General features: G+C 41.9%; 1 protein-coding gene across 2 annotated transcripts in view; it reads right to left on the bottom strand.

The window, feature by feature from the left end:
• LOC143748976 (uncharacterized) overlaps positions 1 to 383 on the bottom strand; it is a 40,108-nt gene extending 39,725 nt beyond the window's left edge. The window contains exon 1 of one of the 2 annotated variants that reach the window (XM_077241268.1): positions 61 to 383. In XM_077241268.1, the coding sequence (XP_077097383.1) occupies positions 61 to 290 (230 nt within the window). In that variant the 5' untranslated portion in view covers positions 291 to 383. The remainder of the gene's footprint in view (positions 1 to 60) is intronic. The other variant, XM_077241267.1, reaches the window with a different exon arrangement.
• Between the last annotated feature and the right edge of the window lie 11,227 nt (positions 384 to 11,610).

The following is an 11,610-nucleotide window of genomic DNA, read 5'->3' on the forward strand; positions in this document are numbered from 1 at the left end:
AAAAACTTTTTGATCACACGATTACAATTTTATTTTTTTACAAGTGTATATTCAGCTGACCAGGGTTGAAAGTGTTCTGCTTCATCACTGGATTTAGGAGACTCAGCCATGGATCTGTCACTCTTCAAAGACACATAGCTTAGAACTGGAGATGCTGCTCTCTGCAACGGATGATTAACTTCACTCTCTTCTTTTCTCTCATCATAAAAACCAATTTTAAAGATAGCACTCCCTTCCTCTCTCTCAAGATAAACACTTGGCTTTGGCGGAATGGATTCTTCTTCCTCCATAATAAGTAACGAATGTCAAACCAGAGAATGTCTGGTCAAACTCCGTGAAAACAAAGTACGTAAATACAGCACAGTTAAACACCACTAAATATCTTCAGAGCCGTTCAAAATAAAAGTCCTGACTGCGCATTTTCCTTATCCACATTACTACGCCCCATGACGCTTTGCGTGAATTATGGGTGTAACTTCCATTAAATTGTAAACAATCAGTGAAAGAGCTCTATGGACGCAATAATATGTACAATGGCATTATATCATTCTACTCACCCTTCAACCGTGGAACATTAAAAGGACATTTAAAAGTGTAAAAACATCAAGGTACTTTCAACAGACCATGAATAACCCCAAAAGGGAGAATTTTTCCATAGCAAAATCGGACCGTTAAATATCACTGTGGTAATCTGTATTATGTAACTTTGTCTTTATTTATTTATTTATTTTTAGCTTCTTCAGCATTGCGTGATACTAGTTCAAAGGGATTTCAGTCATTTTGACGGATAACAAATTGTATTTTCCTGTAAAGACCGGTTTGTCTTTAAGTTAGAAAACAAACCTGGAAAGAGACGTGAGGATTTGGGGAGAAAAAAAAGAGATTATTCGTGCATATTCCAGTGAATTATTAATGGGATATGTCATAAATTAAATTGTTGACAACATACCACAAATGTGCAGTATATGTTGACCTCTTTCATACTATTACAGCGGAATGCAAAAGGGGGGAAAAAATAATCATGAGGAAAATAATGCAGTGACTGAAGAGCTCTTGCCATTCTTGTTATAGAGCTTGTGCGTAGACATCAAGGAACGGTGCATTGTGGGTAATGGCGGCCATTTTAGAGGTAACGCCTTTACAGTCTATGGGTAACGCATAGGCCGGTTTGGAATAAGGTAATAGCGTAACCTGCTGATCTCAAGATAAATAAAGGAGTTTATTGATTTATAAACTATTGTATTACTCCAGATTGTGTCCATGGCAATGCTCTGTTTTTCATGGCAACGGTGTTATACTTAGCAATGGTCTGTTATCAAGAAACAGACTGCATTCAACATTAGTATTCAACCAAGCCATGTAATAATAACAATTAAACTACAGAGCTCCAGCAATAGAATAATATGTAAGCTATTAGTAATAAGAAAGCATTTTAACATTTAAGCTACAGAGCTACAGCTTCAGCAACAGAATAAGGTCCAGTACAGAGGAGACTATAGCTAGAAATTACCACTACATTTGTGTATTGGCTGATGCTTTCTAGAAGTGTAAGGTACAAATTATGCCATTGCTTGTCAGTATTACACTAACCTAGTCTATCAACCAAAATCTAGATGAATAAACGAGGTGACATTGCTAATCGAGAATTGATATGCTGATTTGGCTAACAGCAGCTACATCAGTAGCTATAACAGCTTGCTCCCAAAACACAGCAACGTACTTAACTTACTGCTTTAACATTAATCTGAACAGCAGAACTTTTAGTTTAATGTTAAATGAATACATTCAATGTAAATGTAGCTAGCTAGTTAACTCTGGCAGCTGAAAATCTATTGACCATGTGATAAAAATATCAGTTATCGTTAGCGCTAATGGAGTTGACTACAAAGCAAAAAGACCACCACCTATATGATTTATGAGGCGTTTGCCCTGTCGATCGTGAGAACGATTACAGCAGTTCACAATACATCAATACTGAACCATTTTCCTAAAAATAACCTAAATTAAACCTAATATTATCTAATGACCAACGTAATTACGTACTGCCTACTATACAGTACATCTACTTCAGTACCGTGATTCCCACAATGCATCGCGACGTGTCGAAACGATCCCGAGCTCTATAGGCTAACATGCTACGTTAAAATACCAAGTGTTACGTTATTCTCATGTTATTCTTAAATAAAACATGAAAGAAAACTGATAGCTCATTATGTCAAACTGACGGATAAGCTTTATTTGTAAGGCAACCTTATGATTTGAAATGATCGTTTCAATCTTTTTGAATGGAAGTTCCCCAAACCGGAAGTGCCACCCATAATTCAAAACAGACTGCCAGCTGCCAGCCAGCAACTGACAGGTCCCGTGACATGCTAGTGGCGACTCCTGCCAGCCAGCTGAAGATTGAACCCCAACTGTTCTCTCGTATCCTTGCTCGAGCAATGGCCCGAAACGGTGGTTTAATGTCAACATTGAGACAACGATGTAACAACCTACACCACACAACGTAGTTATAGCAATCTTTTGGCCATGTTGTTAAAATGTTGTTTGAAGGTTGGGTACGTTGTGCCCACTGTTCTGTGTTTGCTGGGTATCTAACTTGACACTTTCGGTTTGACAGTCCGTTAAAATGGCTTTACACTTTAGAAGCCTCTAGCTACATGTCATGACCTTTAACATTGCATTGCAGACTCCAAAACACCAATTTAGCAGTAGAAAAGAGAGGGGGGGGGGGGGGGATACTCTTCCTGTATCTTTCATTTCAAAATTAAAGATACAGGAATAGTTTAGCAGATAGATGGAGGAGAAGAAACAAATATCTGGAGCGATGGACAAAGAAAGTAAAGAATCTCATAATTAATTGAATGGATCAGGTTTATAAGAACACTGTGAGGAACTCTTCTGCCTCACAGAGAAAGGACATTGTAAAGAGATTGTTGTGCATCCCATTTTTTAAGTATGCATTCATGTAATATTAATACAATCTGTTACATTTTCATATGACATCAGAGTTGTTGCTTCCTACCGTTCAGTTTTTTTTAATTGCTTTGGTTCAATTTTCCAAAGAAGTGGTAGGCTAAATTTTCAAAACTTAGAACAAATTTTTCATAACAGATCAACAAGTGCACTTTTTTCAAACATTTCAGCATATTTTCAATACACAATACACAAAATATACTTTTCACTAAACACAATAAGTGTTTCATCTATATAAACATTTCATTCACAGTAACTGCCTTGCATAAAGCTCTTACTAAACTTTTCATATGCATCTATTTAATACATTTTAATACATTTGTCTATTATTTAATCCAGCTGATCTTAACTGATCAGTGAATGATTTGGTACATCTTCAGATTTTATAGATAGATATAGTTTATATAACTTGTTTGCAATTCCTTATATGGATAACCAAATGCAATTGATTATTTTTACATAAGTGATTTATATGATAACCGTGTGTGTGTGTGTCTGTGTCTGTCAACAATTTCATTCCCAAACTATTTCCACCACAAAATGGAAATGAAATAGTTTTGGTGAATATGGTGTCTGTCTAAACATGTACCATCACATGAAGTGATTTTTCTATCAAACCCATTTGGGAATATAACCTAAAACAAAGTTGTCACATATATATTGGACTTTGGATTGAGGAGGATATGGCAAGTACAAACCTGTTAATAGATATTACTGTCATAGCTGTATTACTGTCATAAAAGTTCAGTTCAAAGTTCTCATTAGCTAATAATCCAGTACTACAAAAACATAAAGTAGCCATAAAAGGACAGATTTCTTCTTCAGACAGTGAGAGAGAGAACATCAGAGTATACAGATAATACATCACTTCTTTTAAGGCAAGGACTGAGCAACGGACAATAAATACAGTATGATGACTACAATGCTTACCTTTAAGGAATCTTTGCACACTAGCTTTTAAGTTAGTAACAAATATCTACCATTTCAGTCTTTTTCACACATAAAGCTATCACGTGACACCATAATACTTGGAATATAGCACACAAGTCATATTGACTACTTTTATGATTCTTTTATGGTATTTTTAGAGCTTGACAGTCCCTGCCCTTATTCACTTGCATTACAGAAAGGAGTGTTCAGTATATTTTTCATAAATTCACCTTTTGTGTTGCACAGAAGACGGTCATACAGTTTTAGAGTGTCTACAATTTAATTGTTTTAAGATTGTGGATTGATGGCCACAAGGTGGCTCCAAATCTTTGTTGCTTACTTCCAGTGGCTCATTTGATCAATGTGATCTTAGCAGTAGTTAAAGGGATAGTTGCCTATCTGTTTGTTACTTTAACGTGGTGTTGAGAACTGACACTTGGGAGCCCCTGACACCTCTAATGGTTCAGAAAAGGTCAATAAGAATTGGTGAGTGGCATTTGCATGTGCCATCCCCCCGGACATACGAATAAAAAAGGAGATGGAATGCATCCACTCATTCGGATTTGTTCTCTGAGCCAAGTGGTGTATGTTAATTTTCAGTCATTCACCTCAAAAAGAAAGAGAAGAAGCTAGTTTCTGAATATACAGTGCATCACAGCAGTCTCTCCCACAGCAGACACAGATAGGTGCAGAGTTTTCCTGGGCACTTCAGCGTAAAATAGCAGTTTCCCCTCTAAAAGAGCAAAGCACAGACAGAGAAACCTTTCTGGATGCAGTCGATATCTATCATCCTCGGATGGCCAAAATCTCTGCCTTGCGTGTTTGGGTGGTACCCGTGCTGAAAAAGCTTTCGTGGATAGCTCATTTCCACACTGCAAGAGCATGAGCATGGTAACATTGCGGTCACGACTCTCTTTTCGGGTTAGAGAAGAGTCACCTCAGCCATGCACAGCCAAACAATGCACAAGGCCTCGACGGCTTCCACTGAGGGTAATGTGAGGGCAACAACGGGTGTGTTTCCGCCGAGTCAATCCCCACAGGCCTCCCGTTCCTCATCACGCACATTGCACCTGGTGGAGTTCTCGGACAAGTTAGGCTGCTCGTTAGAGGCTCAGGATGGGGATAATCTGTCGATGGCAGCATTGGAGGGTGGGCTAGTGCTGCTAGTGCCTTCTGATGCAGAAGTCTCCCACCAGTCTGAGTATACCTCACAAAGTCGTGGAGGGCACTTTTTACTGCCCAGTACCGCTTCACAAGCTCTTCAGCCCTCACTACCCTCGACGAAGGGGGGCGACCAGCGGATACAAAGACATTCCCTAGGTGGAGCATGCAATTGCTCCTTTGGAGGATTTCTCCTCTCCAGTGCCTGTAAGTTCACTTTGTCTCTCATGGCAAAGGCTCACAGTGCCACTAGACAGACCTCCTCTGCCCTGCCTGTCATAGCTATCCTGCAGGTCCATCCAGGCACTGGAGATCTGCATGAGGGTAGATCTGAGCTGCCATTAATGCAAGAACTGTGCTCTGCGACTGACTTGGCTCTCAGCCAGGTGATGTCCATGTTAGTGATGCCCACTGTCTAAGCCTTGCCGAGATAAGGGAAGTGGGCTTTCTCGACGCCCCATCTCACAAGGTGGCCTCTTCTGCAATAGTGTCGAGAACTGTGTCCTGCAGTTCTCAGCAGTAAAGAAGCAGACCAAGGAAATTAAACATCTCGCCTCAGCGCAATGCCACCAGGCCGCCATGGTCACGCAGGTTGTCTGCTTGTCACCCAGGGTGTCCGCCTGCTGCTGCATTCCCTGGGACACAGTCTGCAGCCTGGACATAATTGATGCAAGCCCCTTCATGTCCGGCCACAGCACACACAATCCCCACACAGGTCAGCGTGGTGTGTTCAGAGGATGCAAAGCTTCTTCACCCACCACAACAACGGGGTCGGGAGTTTAGCTTCCAACATGGCGGCCAACTCTCTTCTGCGTCATATACGTCTTGTCAAATATGATGGCTCCTCTGGTGCCACTCATGTGGAATTTGGGAACCTGGCTAGCGCTTCCCAACTCTTTGCACTGGCGTATCAGGACAGTCAGACTCGGCTACACATTTCTGTTCGCCCCTGTCCTGCGTGAAGAAATTGTGGTCCTATTGGTGACAGAGGCAATAGAGCCTATCCCTCCAGCCAAGATGAAGAAGTTTCTACAGCTCTTGGTTCATCATATCGAAGAAAGGCGGTGGGTTACGACCAATCCTAGATCTGTGAGTTCCAAATCTGGGCCCTCCACAGGATCCCATTCAAGATGTTGACGCAAAAGCGCATTCTGACATCCGTAGATTCATGACTCGTTCTTGCCTTGACACAGACCATTTCTTCAGTATGCCTTCAAGTGTCAGGCATATCAGTACAAGGTCCTATCTTTCGGTCTGCCCCATCTCCTTGTGTCTTCACAAAAGTCGCAAAGGGCTGCCCTTGCCCCGCTAAGGGAAGTGGACATCTGCATTCTCAATTATCTCAATGACTGGCTAATTCTTACTAACTCTCAAGATATATTGAGTGGGCACAGGGACCTGGGGCCTCATTTATAAACGTTGCGTACGCACAAAAGAAGGCGTACGCCGCTCTCTACGCAATAATTGGTATTTATAAAAAGCAAACTTGACGATAAAATGTGCGGTCCTTCGCGCAAGCTCTGACCCAGGCGTATGCACAAAAACGTGTGAAATGAGAAATGGCGACACCGTCGGCAGATGGAAGAAACGCGTGAAAATGTGTGAAACTGTAGAACCTTGTGTAAAATAAATGGCAATACTGCCTCTCATAAATAACATGAAGACTTCACAAAGCAAGTCTTACAATTAACAGCCTACACGAACACCAGTTTGATCTGCAACAGAAATGCAAATTAACACATATTTGCAAAAAGAAAAGTGAAATATGTTCTGCAATAATATTGGCATGTTATACAATTCATCCTCATAAATAAGATGGTTAACAGAACGAAATAATGTACAAAACTGATATTCTCGCCAATGTGTCCGTCTGGCGGAGCAGATATAGATGCAATTAGATAGATAGATAGATAGATAGATAGATAGATAGATAGATAGATAGATAGATAGATAGATAGATAGATAGATAGATAGATAGATAGATAGATTATTTGTCCAATGGGTAAAAATGTCTTCATCAGCTACGGAATCATGGTATTCATGCATATTCCTTTAGTTTGTTTTATTTTAGATAAAATAACGTATGACGTATGTCTCAACCATTCAGAAAGATGCTAGAAATTACATTTGCACTGAACTATTTCCCATTTCCAAGTAGATTATAAACGACATCTGTAGCTTGTCAGATGAAATTAAATGGATGGAAATAAAATGCCCCATCACAATGCGTAATGACGCACAATGGCTGATCTTGCGCTCTTAGAAGATGTGGAAAATGGAAGGATTTGGAGTGAACGCATCTTCAGACAGCAAGAAGACTTGCTGGCAAATGAGGACGAGTGGCTTATGAGCCGGTTCCGACTTCATCGAAACGTCCTGTTGGACCTCTGTGGTCTTTTTGGCCCAGCGTTACAAAGGAGCACTCGGAGGAACCACGCCGTGCCAGTCCCACTTCAAGTCCTAACAACACAAGGATTCCTGGCGACTGGCACTTTTCATAGGGAATTGGCTGACAGTTCAGGTATATCTCAGCCGACCCTTAGCCAGGTAATGCCAGACGTGTTAAAATGCATAATAGCTTTGTCCCATGATTCCATAAAGTTTCCATACATGGCGGGTGAACAGGGAAACAAGAAAGCTCAATTTACAGCTACGTACGGTTTCCCAAATGTAATCCGTGCTATTGACTGCACTCATGTTGCCATAAGGGCACCGAATGTTAATGAAAATGCTTTCATTAATCGAAAGCATTTCCATTCAATCAATGCCCAAATTATCTGTGATGCAGACATGTTGCTCACTAATGTAGTAGCTCGGTGGCCTGGGTCAACCCATGACTCATTCATTTTAAGACACAGCAGTGTTAGACACAGACTCGAGGCTGGTGCTGTGCGTGATGGCTGGCTTCTAGGTATGTTTGATTGATAGACATTTCACATTTTACTGTACTTCAATGTCTTAACCCTTTCACTATCCTTGCAGGGGACAGTGGATATCCCCTCAAACAGTGGCTGCTTACGCCTTTCCTCAACCCACATAGTGCAGAGGAAAGGCACTACAACATGTGCCACAGCCGAGCTCGTGCTATAGTGGAGCGCACCATCGGCCTGTTTAAGGGCAGATGGCGCTGCCTCGACTGCACTGGAGGGAGGTTATTGTACACTCCTGAAAAGTTGTGCCAAATCGTGCTGGCATGTGCTGTGCTACACAATGTGGCACAGCTTAAAAACGTGCCTCTACCCCCTGACGCCGATTGCTGTGTTGGCCCCGACCCCGACCCTGACCCCCATCCCCAGGCATTTGAGCCAAATGCTGCTGCTGTGCGCCAGCAGTATTGGGATTCCCCAATAATTGCCGCCAGTCTCTCATCAAGAGGGGTCAGCTCTGGTGTCCCCTTTCCCCCACCCGTGGAAAACACACTCTGCCGATGGAGTGCAAGACGCTTTTTTGCCTCGACTTTGATGTCCGACCATTTCTTTTTTATTTTGGCCACAGTCCGAGGTTGTGAGGCTACAGCATTTACGGCGTCTGCAACCTTTTGGCACTCAAGTGCCTTTTTGGCATTAGTAAAGCCCACACTGTGCCCTCCAAACAACATTTTTCTCCTCTTTTCCACCTCGCCAACGATAACTTCTACTTCACACTGAGTGAAGTTATGTTTTTTTTATTTCCTCTCTGTGTTTGCCATGATTTCGCAATCGATGAATATTAACTTGTGGGAGTTTCATGGACTATTTATGGGCAACTATGGGAGTGACATGAGGCCGCAAAAGCTGCGCTACATTTAGAATTGATTTTGATTAATTAAGGCAAAAATGCGTAGGATGTGCTTGCGCACGGTTTTATAAATCTGAATATTTCTGTGCGTACGCACGTCCTATTTTTCCTCCGAATGCCACTTCTGACGCAAAACCTACACAAAGTTTTATAAATGAGGCCCCTGGTGCTCAGACACCAAACGGCACGTCTCACGAACAAGCGTGCCCAGTTGGTACTGAATTACCTGAAGTCATTCAGGAGAAAAACAGTGGTCCCAATAAAACAATTTCAGAGGCTCTTGGGGCATCCTCAGCAGCTGGAACACTGCTCGGGTAACGCATATGAGACCGCTTCAGCACTGGCTTCACACTTAAGTCCCGAGAACAAGTGTCCAAGCACGATGTTGTCACAACATATGCGTCCAATTCAGTCTGGAGGGCAGTGTGCAAAGGGCATGCAGTCTTAGGCTCCTGGACAGGACATCGACTGTGCTGGCATACCAATTGCCTAGAGTTGTTGGCAGTGGTGTTGGCCCTGTGGAGGTTTCGGCCGTTGATCCAAAACAAGCACGTGTTGTTCCGGACAGACAATGTGACGACGGTTGGAGCTGCACAGGCACAGATAGACCTGTTCATTTCCCAAGAATCCTCACAACGCCGCTGTGGTATTCCCTAACTAAGGCCCCTCTCTGTACGGACACACTTGGCACACAGCTGGCCCCGGAGCCTGCACAAATATGCTCTGGAGTCAGTCGAGCTTAGGGCCCTCTCATTGAAGACGGCGTTTCCGTCCATGCTCATTTCCATCAAGAGGGTTGAGGACCTGCAGGTGTTCTCTGTCAGCGGAACATGCCTTGAGTTCGATCTGGCATATTCTCACGTAATCCTGTGCCTAATGTTCCCACTACCTTGTTTAGGGCCTAAATGGTGAACTTGCAAGCGCTGCCTCGAAAATAGAGGGAGAAAGAGCACTTCTTCACTCCTGACAAAATCCAGGAGCTCCTTAAATAGGTTGCCACAGGTGCAGTTGATCTTCATTAGGGCAATCCCGCCCTCCAAGGAGGAGTTAGTCCTGGAATTCTCACCAAGAAAAATAAATTAAGGAAAACAGGGGCAGGGCTGTAACACCTCCACCCACAAAATATTAAATAATCTGGATTATTTAATACAAAATAAATAAACATAACCCCCAAAATTTTGGGGAAAAATAAATAAGTCTCCAATCAACTTAAACCAAAATAGAAAGGTACCTACTCATTAATGGGAGTTTACCAGGCAGGAACATAGCATTACATTACACACGAGACAGTGCGTCAGCTAAAAAATGTTCCTTTCCTTTAATGTGATGAATTTGTAGAGGATATGACTGTAGAAACAACCTCCATCTCATCAAGCGTTTGTCAAACAGTGGCTTGCCGACATCTGCATCGCCAAAACCTCGTAATTCAGTTAAGCGGTGTGTGGTGCTTTCCATAGGGACTCCTAGTGTCAGTCCTCGATACAACGTCAAAGTGACTGACAGATAAAGAATGTCTTGGTTACTGTTGTAACCTCCGTTCCCTGGTGTCCCTCCTGCCACAACACTGGACTACACACTGGATGGCTGGGACACGCTCTCTCTGGGGGAGTGGTGCATGCAAATTCCACTCACCAATTCTCTTTGGTGCAACCCCTAGTGTCAAGTATTCAACACCACGTCTCGTTCCCTCCATCAATACTTCACAGAACGCATTACACGGGCAATAGATTAGCTAAAATGGGATTCACATCAGAAATTTGCACACATTGCAATCAAAATTCTACAGATACATACATTCATGCAACCTGGCACTGCACTCCAATCAAACACTTTTGGGAAGAGGTCACACAGGCACTATCAACTATAGTTGGCTGCCACATCCCAATGTCGCCTTCCCTTTGCTTGCTGGGGGACCTCACAATAATAACTGATAAAACCATAAACTCTAAAATACTCCTCACAGCTCTAGCCATCGCCAAGAAAACTATCCTCATGAACTGGAAAACCAGAAATAAATTACACATTAACATCTGGAAAAATCTTATAACAGACTTCATGGCAATGGAACTCGCATCTCCCCTTCATAATAACACATCTGAAACTGATCCCTGCCGTCCAACACTTTCTGACCTCTTACAGCTATGAATCCTTTCTCTGTTTTCAACTCTGACTTCTCTCACCTTCTTACTCAACCCACGAATATTCATATTAGTTGTTTAAACTTGTTTCTGTCATCATTGTTATTGCTATCTTTACTGTTACTGTTATGATTACTAATTTCACTTTTTTTTTTTTTTTTTTTTTTCATTGTTGTAACTACTGTTGTTGCTGTCTTTTGCTCTTACCGTTATGATCACCACTGCCATCATCATTGTCATTTATTATTATTATTAATATTATTATTATTATTATCATCATCAATATTGCCATTGTCAATGCTGTTTTAGAATTAGATATCATTGTCATCACTAGTGCAATAACTTCCCCCTTATCTCTTCATGGGTTTTTAATGCACCACAACATAGAATAAAAAAAAAAAAAAAAAAAAAGAAGGATTAAGGATATATGGAAAAACCTCACAAACACCAAGGCAGGCTAGACAGGCGAGAAGTGGTTTCAACGGGACAGCATCTCTGTCCCAATTTGAGACACTCTCGCACTGTACTCCCTATTTTAATGCACCTTAGACATTGCACATAACACACATAACACAAAAAAAAAAAAATTAAAAATTAAAAAAAAAATAGGAAAAGATATGGACTGATG

Source organism: Siphateles boraxobius, unplaced genomic scaffold (genome assembly GCF_051911475.1).
Source record: "Siphateles boraxobius isolate OS27281-9 unplaced genomic scaffold, OSU_SipBor_1 24, whole genome shotgun sequence".
Taxonomy (NCBI): Eukaryota; Metazoa; Chordata; class Actinopteri; order Cypriniformes; family Leuciscidae; genus Siphateles; species Siphateles boraxobius.